This window comes from Bos mutus, chromosome 20 (genome assembly GCF_027580195.1).
Source record: "Bos mutus isolate GX-2022 chromosome 20, NWIPB_WYAK_1.1, whole genome shotgun sequence".
In the NCBI taxonomy this organism is placed as follows: domain Eukaryota; kingdom Metazoa; phylum Chordata; class Mammalia; order Artiodactyla; family Bovidae; genus Bos; species Bos mutus.
In genome coordinates this window covers 32,973,431-32,989,401 of record NC_091636.1, presented here as the reverse complement: position 1 = coordinate 32,989,401, position 15,971 = coordinate 32,973,431, and the positions used below count along the sequence as shown (strand labels likewise).

At 40.6% G+C, this 15,971-nt stretch overlaps 1 protein-coding gene across 1 annotated transcript in view; it reads right to left on the bottom strand.

Annotated features, from left to right (window-relative positions):
* The window catches only part of PLCXD3 (phosphatidylinositol specific phospholipase C X domain containing 3), a 205,224-nt gene that overhangs the window by 69,169 nt on the left and 120,084 nt on the right, over positions 1-15,971 (bottom strand). Inside the window, exon 2 of the mRNA XM_005889719.2 lies at positions 9,493-10,201. Coding sequence (XP_005889781.1) covers positions 9,493-10,201 — 709 coding nt within the window. The remainder of the gene's footprint in view (positions 1-9,492; positions 10,202-15,971) is intronic.

Genomic DNA, 15,971 nt, shown 5'->3' with positions numbered 1-15,971 from the left:
AGGTGTACAGCAAAGTGATTCCATTGTGTATATATTTTTTCCAGATTATTTTCCATTATAGGTTATTATAATATATTGAATACAGTTCCCTGTGCTTCACAGTAAATACTTGTTGCTTTGGGCTTCCTTGATGGCTCAGATGGTAAAGAATCTGCCTGCAATGTAGAAGACCCGGGTTTGATCCCTGGGTTGGGAAGATCCCCTGGAAAAGGAAATAGCAACTCACTCCAATGTCCTCGCCTAGGAAATCTCATGGATGGAGGAGCCTGGCAGGCTACAGTCCACGGGACTGCAAAGAGTCGGACACAACTGAGTGATTCCACTTCACTATCTGTTTTGTACATAGTTCAGTTCAGTTCAGTCGCTCAGTCGTGTCCGACTCTTTGCCGCCCCATGAATCGCAGCACGCCAGGCCTCCCTGTCCATCACCAACTCCCGAAGTTCACTCAGACTCATGTCCATCAAGTCGGTGATGCCATCCAGCCATCTCATCCTCTGTTGTCCCCTTCTCCTCCTGCCCCCAGTCCCTCCCAGCATCAGAGTCTTTTCCAATGAGTCAACTCTTCGCATGAGGTGGCCAAAGTACTGGAGTTTCAGCTTTAGCATCAGTCTTTCCAAAGAACACCCAGGACTGATCTCCTTCAGAATGGACTGGTTGGATCTCCTTGCAGTCCAAGGGACTCTCAAGAGTCTTCTCCAACACCACAATTCAAAAGCATCAATTCTTTGGCACTCAGCTTTCGTCACAGTCCAACTCTCACATCCACACATGACCACTGGAAAAACCATAGTCTTGACTAGACAGACCTTTGTTGGCAAAGTAATGTCTCTGCTTTTGAATATGCTATCTAGGTTGGTCATAACTTTTCTTCCAAGGAGTAAGTGTCTTTTAATTTCATGGCTGCAGTCACCATCTGCAGTGATTTTGGAACCCCCCAAAATAAAGTCTGACACTGTTTCCACTGCTTCCCCATCTATATATAGTAGCTTATACCTATTAATCCCCATACTTCCAATTCCAACTATCCTTCCCTCTCTTTTCCCTATATTCTCTTTGGTAACCATAAATTTGTTTTCCATGTCTGTGAATCTATTTCTGTTTTGCATATAGGTTCATTTGTATTATTTTTTATATTCCACATATAAGTGATATCATATATTTGTCTTTCTCTATGGGACTTTCTTCAGTTAGTAAGATAATCTCTAGGTTCACCCATGTTGATGTAAATTGCAACATTTCATTCTTTTTATGACTGAGTAATATTCCATTGTGCATATATATGGCTTCCCCACTGGCTCAGCAGTAAAGAACTTGTCTTTAATGCAGGAGACACAGTTTGATTGCTGGGTTGGAAGATCTCTTGGAGGAGGAAATGGCAACCCACTCCATTATTTTGCCTGGAAAATCCCATGGACAGAGGAGCCTGGCAAGCTACAGTCCATAGGGTTGCAAACAGTCTGATATGACTGAGCACATTCGCTCAAGTGAGCTTGCGAGCACACATGTGTGCGTGCACATGCACACACACACACACACACACACACACACACACACACATCCCTTACCTTTCTTAAACCAATTATCTTTTGACAGGCACTTGGACTGTTTCCTTGTCTTGGTTGTTATAAATAGTGCTGCTATGAACACAAGTCTATCTTTGCGAATTAAAGTTTTTTCAAAAGACCAGATTCTGATTTGATCCCAGCACTAGCTCACACCATCATCTGAACAAATTATTTAGCCTTTTTGACCTTTAGTTTTCTAAACTGCAAACTGGGAATATCATCTGTTGAATAAATGAAGCTTCTAATAAATATATGTTGAAAAGTGAAACATGATACTAGCATCTTATAAACAATGATTATTCTAGTGCCGATTTTACGTAATGTCCTTGATATTCTTTCTCCTTAGGCATATGTAGCCTGAGAAGGCAGCTTTCCCTTTTACAGAATAGACTGATAATAGATCTGCTCTACCAAAGCTCTGAGCGTCGAAGAATTGATGCTTTTGAACTGTGGTGCTGAAGAAGACTCTTGAGAGTCCCTTGGACTGCAAGGAGATCAAACCAGTCAATTCTAAAGGAAATCAACCCTGAATATTCATTGGAAGTACTAATGGTGAAGCTGAAGCTCCAATACTTGGGCCACCAGATGCGAAGAGCCGACTTTTTAGGAAAGACTGATGCTGGGAAAGATTGAAGGCAGGAGGAGAAGGGAACAACAGAGGATGAGACGGTTGGATGGCATCACTGACTCAATGGACATGAGTTTGAGCAAACTCCGGGAGTTGGTGATGGACAGGGAGGCCTGGTGTGCTGCAGTCCATGGGGTCACAAAGAGTGACACATGACTGAGTGGTTGAACAACAACTAATGTTCTGACATACTTGGCCACGTGGTCTGGAGGTGGAGCCAGAAAGCTGTTCTTCGTGAAGATTGATGTCACCTGTAGCAGCCTTTGAACCATTCTGATTCCCATTCCTTCAGTGAGGTGTTTCTCTGCTCCCCAGAACTGCTATGTTGAGTGGTGCTACAAGGGAACAACTTCTCAGAGACCAGCCCAGACCTGCTGAGCCCAGGCACTGACGAAGTAAATCACGCAGCAGGAGTGTTCTCTGGGGAGCTGTTGTGAGCTGGGGTGTCTCCGCTGAATGGAAAAAAAGTCCATTGTGCTTGCGCAGCAGAAAGAGAGGGCCCCATGAAGGTCAGCACCCCAGGCCCAGCCTCTCACCCCTCCATTCAAGGCCCCGGAGCACCGTGGTTTATTGGGAACAGTGCAGGCTGAGAGCTGGTCCTCTCTACCATGTTGTCTCCTGCAGCTTGATGGCCACTGACCTATCCTGGTCTTCCTGTCCATTTTCTGTCCACATTCCTCCCTGAGGTGTGGAGGGTGGAACTCTGTCTGCAAGCTGGGAGACCTGGATTATGATTCCATTTTTGCCAACAGCTCTGTGACCTTGGGCTACATTTTAGTATTCCTCCAGCCTCAGTTTCCTTACTAAATGGAAAACAGTCAAAGGAGCAATAGGCACAAAGCAAGGAGGACAGAGCCAGCTCACCTCAAAGTTCCCTTCCTTTTTATTATTCAACAGCAGTGCATCCCTGGGGGACCCCTGGCAGCATGGGATCTTGAGGCAAAGCCTACACTTAATATCTGCTCTTTCATAGCCTTGCCCACTCCACTTCCAGTACACTTTACCTTCCCAACACCTCAGATCTGACTCTGCCCTCCAAGATGACAAATGATGTAGTATATGCACTCACTGCTAAGAAATGTGAATCTCACCTAATTTATAGAAGTAAACATGTGACTTGGAGTCCGATCCAAAAAATAATCCTGGCTTTGTAAACTAATATGGGACTTTGAGGAAGCTAGACATTTCTCAGGCTGGGTTTTCCATCTCTTATGGATGTGATGCCTACTTTGTAAGGCTACAGGGAAGATTAAATGGATACAAGTCATGTAAAATACTTAGCACAGTGCCTGGCACAGAAAGAGGGCTCAACAAATGTAGTTGTCTTCCTTTCCTCAGCTGGATGAAAGTGGAGCTTATTAAAACCTATCCACATCCTTCTGCCTTACCTTCAAGGCAATGACTGTGATCATGAGAATAAATGGGTGGGGCAATTAGTATTAAATAGGTGTGTGTGTCTGTGTGTGTGTGTGTTTAGTCACTGAGTTGTGTCTGACTCTTGTGACCCCATGGACTGTAGCCCGCTAGGCTCCTCTGTCCATGGGATTTCCCAGGCAAGAATACTGGCTCAGGTTGCCATTTCCTTCCTTCTTTCCAGTGCATCTTCCTGACCTAGGGATCAAACCTGCGTCTCCTACATTGGCAGGCAGACTCATTACCACTGAGCCACCATAGAGAGTACTTAATAAATCATCATTACTATTACTGTTATCTTCATCATCATCATCTAAATTGTTGACTTGTATAAACACTGTCTAAATTAACCCAGCATCAATTTACTTACAAAAATGCACTGCTCCTTAAATATTCTGACAGGTGGTCTAATGAATTTTTTTAACTAAAAAACCTATGATTTAATAAACTTCCACAAATTAGAGAAGGACTTGACTCAAGTTATGCACCTTCTTTTTAGGAAGGTGTGAATTCCGTGGGGGTGAGGTGCAAAAGCTGGTGTTTGAAAAATAAATTAAAAATAGGTCTTTAAGAAATTAAAATCTGTGTCTGTTGGCATTACTAAAATGTAGAGAACGCATCTGCAGTATTTGGAACTGGTGGCCAGATTGAAAGTTACGGTACCTAAATCCAAGATGGGTTTAGTTTCCCTGAAAGCCACCCACATCTTAAAACACTGTTTTCTAAATTGATGTGCTCAGAGTTTTGTTAACCCAAATATTAGACATAATGAAAAATTATAGAGAAACCTGTCAGGTGCAGAAATGTAGGATCTTAGAACTCAGAAAGATCTTGGAGATAATTGAATTCAAACTCCAAATTTTACAAATGAAAATACACCAAGGTCCAGAGAAGTCTTAACATTGCCTAGAGACTTCCTCTTTAGTGGCAAAAGATTTTCTGAATGAGCAGCTTTGGCACAATAGCAAAAGAAAAGTGCAGAAAAAGTCTTTTTTGTGGGCTTCATCACTTGGTGAGACGAGAAAGGAACATGTTTTTGGAGAGTCAAGTATTCTTTCACTGTTTCAGGAGTAAGTCACCTTTGCAAGGCATCATCTGAGGACTGACAGTGATATTTCCCTATAGAAAATGAAAGTGTCAGTTGCTCAGTCATGTCAGACTGTTTGTGAACCCATAGACTGTAGCCCACCAGGCTCCTCTGTCCATGGAATTCTCCAGACAAGAATACTGGAGTGGGTAGCCATTCCCTTCTCCAGGGAATCTTTCCAACCAGGGATCAAACCCAGGTCTCCTGCATTGCAGGCAGATTCTTTACTGTCTGAGCCACCAGGGAAGCTCTATCCTAGGCATACCCAGAAAGCTGAAATATGTCCAAACCAAACTAAACCTCTGGATATCACATTAACACCATAGGCAAACACAGGCTTTGCAGTTGGTTTAAAAGAAGGTCTTTGAGGACTGAGACAAACTCCACTGAGAATGCTTATAGCACAAGTATTATGGTCAAGGTTCAGACATATTCACAAATCATTTGCAAGTCATATGCATAATTCTAGAGACAAAAGGTTGACTCTACCTATAGAGTCTTCATTTCTACTTTTTAAACTCTTTTTCCACTCCCTCTTTCCACTGATTTGCTGTTGTTGCTGTTTAAATGCTAAGTCGTGCTAACTCTTGCGACACTGTGGACTGTAGCCTACCAGGCTACTGTCTGTGGGATTTCCCAGGAAAGAATACTGGAGTGGGTTGTCATTTCCTTCTCCAGGGGATCTTCCCAGCCCAGGGACCACTGAGCCAACAGGGAAGCTCTTTTTACTGATGTGCATGTTAAGTTGCTTCAGTCAGGTCTCACTCTTTGCAATCCTACGGACTGTAGCCCTCCAGGCTCCTCTGTTCATGGGATTCTCCAGGCAAGAGTACTGGGGTAGGTTGCCATGCCCTCCTCCAGGGGATCTTTCTAACCCAGGGATGGAACCCACATCTCTTACATCTACCTGGAGGTGGATTCTTTACCACTAGCACTACCCGGGGAAGCTCCCTTTTTACTGAAACAGCTCTGCTATCAGACATATAAGCCAGAGGCCAATGAGAAGTTCTGAATCAGAGCAGATGGCTGAGGACATTCTGTCCAAATTAATTCCATGGGGTGTTAATAAGTGTTATCTGGAAAAAAATTAAGTGCTTGGAAAAAATTGTATTAGTTAAATTTAAATAGGATTATTCACTAAAATACTGGCTAGTGCCTTTTATATGCTAATGTGCATTGTGATTCTTTGGGGACAGTTGTGTAGATATACATTAATATTTTCAATACTCTCCTAACTTTTCTAATCTTTATAAATCCTATTTTGTTAATGCTGTACTAGAGCATATGTAACCAGAGAGCTGTTCAATTTATAACTTGTAAAATCCCACACTGCATGAAAGTCCATAAGAGAGAAAAATGAAAGTCATTTGTTCCTTGAGTAGATTTTCCTTCTCGGCTTCCCAAAGACTATTCCTTACACAAGTATGGAATCGGGGTGTGGTTCCTGGCCAAATGCAAAGTAGGCAAATTGTATGGAAAAGTGTTTTCCTAAGCATAGACTAAAACAGCAGAAGGTAAAGCTGGAAGGGAAGATTCCTTTCAGGCCCAATACGTAAATGTTGGAAGTAAAGATTCTTTTTCTTAATTAAAGTTGCAGCAAGAATGAACAAAATTAGAGTCAGTCACCCTCTCCTGCCCCTTCCCCACCTCTAGTGGGGATTTCTTAAAATCTTGGGGCTCTATGGGGTAAGTTTGAAAATAACACATTCTTCTGTGTATATAATGCCCTCATTTTTAAATAGGTAAGATAAGTGGTAAGTTGTTATTTATGAGAACAATTAATTTTTATAGAAGGTGGTTCTATTAAAGAAATGGTTTTCTTGTTCTGATGAACACATTGATGACTAACTGAATGTAGGCTTAGGGCCAGGGAGACAGGTGGATAGTTTGGTGTAGTAATCTAGAGGCGAGTGTAGTGTCTCCACTGCAATCTGGGGGTAAGGGGAGAAAACAGGTGAGAAAAGGATAAGGAGAAGATTCTGTCAGAGGACTTGAGTCTAGGGTGAAAAGTGGTACAGATGTCATCAAAAGATATTCCAGGCCAGGAGATTCATAATTCCAGATGAATCTGAAGTTCAACTTTAAGTCATCTACATTATGATTATAAAACCTCCCTTGTCTGCTCAGATCCTTAGTAAAGTCTGAATAAACCATTATATAGAAATTAAGCAAGAAGCAAGTTTCGCGTCTCAGGGTATAGAGGGTGGAACATGGACAGGCCACCTTGGACAATCAATTCATAAAATGACACAAATCCAGTAGAGCAAGGGCTCATTCTATATGAATGGAAGAAATCTAGACATCAGCAGAAATTTTAGGGAAAGCTTTACATTTGCATACAGTGTACAGTGAAGGGTTGGGAATCTTATTTGTATCGAAGGAACAAGGAGATCCTAGCAAATATCTGAATAACAGAAGGAAGTTATAATTATGTATGGAGGAATTTTTCCTCTCTAAGGTCCTGTGCCTGTCATTGCCAAAAAATATAGTATTTCCCAAAAATATTAACCTATATTCCTAATGATCAACTGGCCACCTCTACTTGGATATCTTTCTAGGACTTTAAATTTAGCATGGGGCTTCCTAGGTGGCGCAGTGGTAAAAAATCCACCTGCCAATGCAGGAGACACAAGAGATGTGGGTTCATTCCCTAAGTTGGGAAGATTCCCTGGAAGAAGAAATGGCAACCCATTCCAGTATTTTTACCTGAAAAATTCCATGGACAAGCAGCCCATGGATGGGCTACAATCCACGGGATCCCTAAGAGTTGGACACAACTGAGGGACTGAGCAAACAAATTTAACACAATCCTGATCGGATCTTCCTCATGTTTTTACCAAGTCCCTGTATCATTGATTTTTGCCTCTGTGAATGCATCCATCACTCATTCTACTTCCCTTTTCTCTCATTCACACCACATAGCTAAATAGTCATTCTAACTTTTGCTGTGGCATACTGTCCCCTTCTCCATTTTCTTACTTCCTCACTTGAGCTTTCATATGATTGCTAAAACAGTTCCATGCGCTTCTTAACTGCTAGGTCTCTCCATTCCATTTACCCCCCATGCTTCACCTATTATCCACTGCAAATGCAGACCTGATCGAGTCACTCCAATGTTAAATATCATTTTCTAGCTCCCCATGGCTCATAGGATGACATTCCCTGTAGCCTGCCTAAAAGTCTTCATACAAATCTGTTTCTGCCCCATTACTAATTTCACCTGCCATTTCCCACCATCTAGCATTTTCACCTCTAAAGGTCATCCATAGCATTTCCACTTCCCAGTCTTTTAATTTTCTTGTCTTTCCCTACAAGACCTTGAGCAAAACATTCATTCTCTGTCTCCTTACCATAATTCAAAATACCAATTAAAGTTAAAAGCTGTGATAGGAACCATGTTTGCTTTTCAATGTTTGCCTTGTTTAATAGTTTAACTCAAAAGAATAAGCAATATGTACAATGATAGATGTTGTATTGGGGAATGAGTTACAGATGTCTTTAGTGATTGCTAATTGTGGCTCACAGATGACCACTGCCCTACAGGTGTGTCTGGGCTTGACCAGTGGAAAGCCTATTCTCTGGAGATTGAGTGTTGCTTTGGATAAAGTGTAAAGACACAGAACATAACTTGGGAAAAATGGGGTTTGAGTCTTTGGTTCACTATTCATTGTCCAGATGGCTTTAGGCAAAACATTTCATGTCTCTGAAGTTTAATTTTTATCTGTAATATAGTATCTACTTTCCAGAATTATTATGCAGGTCAAATGGAATCAGGTATGTGAAAATACTCTGAAAACAGTAGAGAAAGAGCTTTGTTATCTATATAATGCTAAGCACACATGAAAAGGAGTGCTATGAAAAGATAACTAGATATGGGGTCAAAATGCATAATGTGGGAATTCCCTGGATGAGCCAGTGGTTAGGTTTCCACACTTCCACTGCAAGGGGTCCAGGTTTGATCTCTGGTTGGGTAACTAAAACCCAGCAAGCCATGTAGTACAGCAAAAGCAAAGACAAAAATCCATGTTCCTGTGGGTTGATCTATGTCCCACAAAATGACACGGTGTTATTGTTATTGTTTAGTTGCTAAATTGTGTCCAGCTGTTTGCACCCCATGGACTGTAGCCCACCAGCTTCCGCCTCCTCTGTCCATGGGATTTCTTAGGCAAGAATACTGGAATGGGTTGCCATTTCCTTCTCCAGGGGATCTTCCAAACCCAGGGATCTAACCTGCATCTCCTGCACTGTAGGTGGGTTCTTTACTGCTGAGCTCCCAGGAAAGCCCACAAAATGACATACTGAAGTCCTAATTCCCAACATCTGTTAAGTGTAAACTTATTTGAAAATAGGACATTTACAGATGTAATTAAGTTAAGATGAAGTCACTAGGGCAGGCCCTAGTCCAATATGACTGGTGTCCTTATAAGAAGAGATGACAGAGAAACAGGGAAGAATATCATGTAAAGATGGAGGCAGAGATGGAGTGATGCATCTGTAAGCTAAGGACCACAAGGGATGGCAACTGTCACCAGAAGTTAGGGGAGTGGCACGGGAAAGACTCTCCCACGGAGCCCTCAGAAGGAGCCGGCCTGCTGACACCTTGATTTCAGACTTTTAGCCTCTGGAACTGAGGGGTGGTAAATTTCTTCTGTCTTAAGCCACCCAGTTTGTGGCACTTTGTGGTGACAGCCCTGGGAAACTAACATACACGGGTGTGAATCCGCTCCATCACTTAACAGCTCTTTGATGTTGGATTAAACTGCTTAAACATTTCCCCTGAGAACTTAAGGACACTTACCTTTCTGTGATAGTTTCTCTGAGACCACTGGCCACCCCTTTGACCACAGTGCTTGCTTTGGGAGTCAGCACCACCTGAGATATGAAAAACGATCCCTTCTTCCTTCTCTCGGTGATGGATGCCTGAAGAAACTGGATCAATTTTTCTGGGTCTGTGGTGTTGGCCCAGGGTGCTGGCATCATCTGCCCAGGCCAGAGAAAGGGCACTTCCAGAGCCACTGGACTGTGGTAGAAGACCAGCACTTGGTAATCCTTCTCCCACAGGTACTTTAGACTCACTTCCTGGGCAAAGATCGCTGGGCACATTTTATTTCCATAGATGTCTTTCAGCATTTGGACCAGTTTTTCATGGTGGTATTTCTGCATCCCATAAAAGTGGTTGAAGTCCAAGAATACTACCTCCTTATGGTGATCTGTGAGGAATGCATTGATCTCCTCAAGACCTTCATTGACTTTGGCACTGAACAAACCATGAGCAAAGTAGAGTTCATTGTCGGGGTCTCTGGGCTTGGTGGAAATTCGAAGATCAAAGTAACGGATCCCAGCTCCTAGCTGACCGGTAAAGTTCATGGTTTGAGTGGCTAGCCATTTTCGCATCAGCTTTTTGGCCACAGTTCCAAACACAGAGACAAAATTCTGGACAGTTTCTGGCTGTTCAGGCCCCACTGGAGAGGCTTCATCAATGTAGAAGCTGAAGGAGTCATGAGATCCTAGAAGAATAAGAAGGTACAACATGGTTACATTTCAGTCCTTTGTCCTACCCAACTCCTTGCCCTCTTGCCGAGTCCATATTTCTGCCTCAAATGAGCCAAAGGAAACACTAAGGAACGTTTACCTAGTACATCCAAGTGTCTTAGAAGGGTCTTTTTTTTTTTTGTAACCTAGTATGAGATGGTTGGATGGCATCACTGACTCAATGGACATGAATTTGAGCAAACAAAAACAGCAGATATTAAGAAGAGGTGGCAGTAATACACAGAAGCACTATACGAAAAAGATCTTCATGACCCAGATAACCACGATGGTGTGATCACTCACTTAGATATCCTGGAATGTGAAGACAAGTGGGCCTTAGGAAGCATCACTACAAACAAAGCTAGTGGAGGTGATGGAATGCCAATTGAGCTATTTCAAATCTTGAAAGATGATGCTGTGAAAGCGCTGCACTTAATATGCCAGCAAATTTGGAAAACTCAGTAGTAGCCACAGGACTGGAAAAGGTCTGTTTGCATTCTGATCCCAAAGTAAGGCAATGCCAAAGAATCCTCAAACTACCACACAATTGCACTCATCTCACACGCTAGCCAAGTAATGCTCATAATTCTCCAAGCCAGGCTTCAGCAGTATGTGAACTGGGAACTTCCAGATGCTCAAGCTGGTTTCAGAAAAGGCAGAGGAACCAGAGATCAAATTGGATGAAAAAAAAGGAAGAGAGTTCCAAAAAAACATCTACTTCTGCTTTATTGACTACGCCAAAGCCTTTGACTGTGTGGATCACAACAAACTGGAGAATTCTTCAAGAGATGGGAATACTAGACCACCCGACCTGCCTCCTGAGAAATCTGTATGCAGATGAAGAAGCAACAGTTAGAACTAGACATGGAACAATGGACTGGTTCCAAATTGGGAAAGGAGTACATCAAGGCTCACATCATATTGTAACCCTGCTTATTTAACTTGTATGCAAAGTACATCATGAGAAACACTAGGCTGGATGAAGCACAAGTTGGAATCAAGATTGCTGGGAGAAATACCAATAACCTCAGATATGCAGATGATACCACCCTTATGACAGAGAGTAAAGAAGACCTAAAGAGCCTCTTGATGAAAGTGAAAGAGAAGAGTGAAAAAGTTGGCTTAAAACTCAAGATTCAGAAAACTAAGATCATGGCATCTGGTCCCATCATTTCATGGCAAATTGATGGGGAAACAGTGGAAACAGTAATAGACTTTTTGGGCTCCAAAATCACTGCAGATGGTGACTACAGCCATGAAATTAAAAGACACTTGCTCTTTGGAAGAAAAGCTATGACCAACCTAGACAGCATATTAAAAAGTAGAGACATTACTTTGCCAACAAAAGTCCTTCTAAGCTATGTTTTTTCCAGTGGTCATGTATGGATGTGAGAGTTGGACTACAAAGAGAGGTGAGCCCCAAAGAATTGATCCTTTTGAACTGTAGTATTGGAGAAGACTCTTGAGAGTTCCTTGGAAAGCAAGGAGATCCAACCAGTCTATCCTAAAGGAAATTAGTCCAAAATATTCATTGGAAGGATTGATGCTGAAGCTGAAACTCCAATACTTTGGCCACCTGCTGTGAAGAACTGACTCACTGGAAAAGACCTTGATGTTTGGAAATATTGAAGACAGGAGGAGAAGGGGATGGCAGAGGATGAGATGGTTGGATAGCATCACTGACTCTATGGACTTGAGTTTGAGCAAGCTCTGGGAGTTGGTGATGGACAGGGAAGCCTGGCATGTTGCTCTCCATGGGGTCGCAAACAACTGGACACGACTATGCAACTAAACTGAACTGAATGAAGGACGGGGCAGCCTGGCGTGCTGCAGTCCAGCAAAGAGGGCTTGCGAAGAGTCACACATGACTTAGTGACTCAACAGTAATAGTACACAGAGGAGTCCAACAGACCAAATGGTTTGTAAAATAATTTTTTAAATCCCATTTAATCAATATTTTAAAATTCAAAAGATCATCTTCTACTTCTGTAAACCAAGAATTTCCTCTACTAATTAGCACAGGTTTTCTCTTTTTAAAAAAGATTTTTGATGCAGACCATTTTTGAAGTCTTTATTTATTTTGTTACAATACTGCTTCTGTTTTATACCTTTGGTTTTTGAAGCCATGAGGCACATGGGATCTTAGCTCCCCCAACTAGCAATCAAATCCACACCCCCTGCATTGGACAGCAAAGTCTTAAACACTGGACCACCAGAGAAGTCCAAAAACTGGTTTTCCACGTAGGTGGCATAAGTGACCATACAGTAGAATTTATAGGGACTCATCACTTCCCAAATGCTTTATCTAAATATTTTCCTTTCCATTTTGGGTTGATTTTAAGCCTATTGGGCTTATTTCAATGAATAAAGAAGCCTGTTTCATAAGTAGACAAACAGTATTACCACCTATACTTTGGAAAGCACAGGAGGTTATAGGAACAGAGGAAGAGAGAAATAAGGTAAGAGAAAAGTACAATACTGGTATTTTAACATTATTATTGACCCTGCATTTGGGCAACTGTGAATGTATATGAAGTCAGGTACACTTTACACATTGAATGAACAATTACTTTTTCTTGCAGGTTAACACAATTAATACTATTTAATAATTAGCTAATAGACTATTTTCTTCACAGATATTTCATCTCAAAAAAAGTGACAGCTCTCTTTAGAGTTACTTCCAAATTTAGTAGAATTTCTTCCTAGGGAGAACCTATTTAATTATTTATTTTTAGCAGTTGCAAATATTAAACCTCCATAAATGTAGCAATGAACACATGTATGATTTATCTGTAAGTACAGATTGCCATTTAAAATATTATTGGAACCAAAAAAGAAAAATTATTTCAATTTTATTTTTAAAGCCTCCTTTAATTCTTGGACATGACTTATTAAATAGGTAAAATTAATGTATTCTGGACTTTACACGCATTAAAAAAGGCAGATATTATTATTCCCCATCTGTTACTCAGGCTTTCTCATACATGGTTGCCCACTCTTAACCTGCATGCATTGAGGTACAGCTTTTTCTAGATTTTTCACTCTTCCAACCCAAAATGCACACACACACACACACACACACACACACCTATAAATTTATTATCATCACCTCAGGGCCTTTACTAAGCTATTTAAAGCACATTTTATCCGTGATGCAATGTTTGTCTTTGTTCATATTCCATATATATGTCAATCTGTATCTATAGGCATCTACATATATCTTTGGCTAGCATTAAACAACCCACAGGAATCACAAGAGTATGAATTTCAAATGCCATGATAGGTTGTTAGAGAAAATATTTTGAAAAATACTTTGATATCCTGAAAATCATTACCTTTAAGATTTGGAACAGAAAACTCCTCAGAATTAATGGAATTTTTCAAAATGAATGGTAACCAAAAAATATAGAAATTCCACATTTAATTTCATCTGAAACTATCTGATCTATTTATCTTTAGTAGATGGCATGGGAAGAAAATGTCAACACTTTCTGAATAAAGAAAACTGTCTGTTTGGAGCTGGCATTGACAAATTTTAATAGAGATTTAAATTACTTATGTTGACTTATTAGTTGTTGTTCAGTCAATGGCTAATATAAATGAAGAAACTAAATTGTACTGTGGTTTAATATACAGCAAGAATATGTTTAAATAAAGAAAAAAGCAAGCTTAAGAACAGTTACAATGAAATGATCTAAGATTGAAATAGGTACAAATAAATTAATAAGCCCTCAAAATAAGGGTTAATTTATAAAATCAAAAAATTAATAATTGATTTGCAGGCATGTGAAGAAAAGATGGATGAAAGAAATTGATTACTTCTGTAATCTGGTAGAAGTCATAATTGGAAGCAAGCAAAAAGGGAATTAAATATGACTAGATTTGTTCTTTCAGAAATGAGCTGTTGTTTGTTTGCAACATGTTAATAAAAATATTAATTTGTTGTGTGTACGTGTGCTCAGTTGCTCAGTCGTGTCCAACCCTTTGTGACCCCATGGACTGTAGCCTGCCAGACTCCTCTGTCCACGGGATTATCCTGGCAAGAATACTGCAGTAGTTGCCATTTCCTCCTTCAGGAGTTGAAGGATCAAATCCATGTCTCTTAAGTCCCCTTCATTGGCAGGTGGCTTCTTTACGACTGAGCTACCTGGGAATTATTATTAAGATCAAAATGAGGTAATGTAAAGATAAAAATTAAAAACAGCAAACAGAAGAAGAAACCATTGGCACCCCCACCAGTGTTTGTTCTAAGTTAGATGACTCTGACATAGAGAAAAAAAATCACCAGATGCAAATACTGTTTGAAGAGGGAGGAGAATTAAATTATCAATCAATACAAAACATTACCTGTGCATTTTGGGAGAAAATACATAATCTAATGTTGGCTAAGAAATAATATTTTCAGGGCTTTTAATTTCATTTGGAGTAGTAGTTCCTCGCAAATTTCAACATTTCCTCTAGACTGTTTTCTATTTATTTGAACATAAAACAAAAGTATAGCAATACTACTTTATGACTTTTAATAACAGAGAAAACCTCTGGCCCAGCCCTTTGTCTTTGAAACCAGGAACCTGCCTATGAGCAAAACAGTGCTAAGCACTATTTCTTTGTTGATGCCTAAATCGGTCGAATCCACGTCTCCTGCATTGCAGTGAGATTCCTTACCTGCTGAGCCATTGGGGAAGCCCTGAAATCTACAACCTGTCTGCCTTATCTGGTCTAATATTTTGCTTCTACACTGGCTCAGTATTCCTATCCTCCTGTCCTCTTATTCTTTTCTCATCTACAGTTCCAACTCATACTTTGGACATGATATTTAATGTTGAACCTATGATTCTGAACTTACCCTCTCAATTTTGGGTTCGATCTGTCCTCTTTAGTCAGACAAGAGCTGGCCACTCCCATTATGAACCCTGCTCAATCAAGAACCTTTGCTCTAGCTCTGAATAAGTGAATGGAATGAAAGAAGTTATTTTCTTTTGTTTCTTGGAAACAGGCGATGAATAAGCTTGGAAGTACATCCTACCCCAGTGGAATCTTGACTGCTGCCTTTGGGAGATCTTAGGATATGGTGAATATTTGCCTAGATTCCTGACCCACAAAGACTGTGTTTTAAGTGATTAAATTTTCATATAATTTGTTACATAGCAATAGCTAACTAATGCAGACTATAACAACTTTTTGGGGTTAATGAGAGGATTTGACATCTACAGACCCAACTGTCTAATATATTAACTTGAAATTTTAATGAACAGCACCTAAATATTTACATTCTGCCATGTTAAGAAAATTGATCTAATAAGTATTACCTCTTTCCCAGTATCTTTCCAGTATTTTCTATTAAAGTTCTTTGAGCTGAACTTCTGATTGGTTTCTCAGTTTAGCCATCATTCCATTTCAAATTCTACAAAATTATGGTTTAATAAACATCAAAGAAAATGTATCAAGTCAATTTCACCTGTGAACCTTCAGAACAATAAGGCCCATATGGCTAAGGTTTGATGTGCCCATGAGTGTGCAGCTTTAATATCTATATCCTGACCTTAGAATTCAGGCTCTGACTCCATCAATACAAGAACTGCTCCCCTCCTGGCCTCTGCAGGGCACTGAACTTGCTTGCAAAAGCTTATGCACGACACTTTGTATTTCTCTTTTCTTGTTTGTTCTGTGCCTGTTTTATTTAGCACAGGGCTAAGCAATGGCACCCCACTCCAGTGTTCTTGCCTGGAGAATCCCAGGGACAGG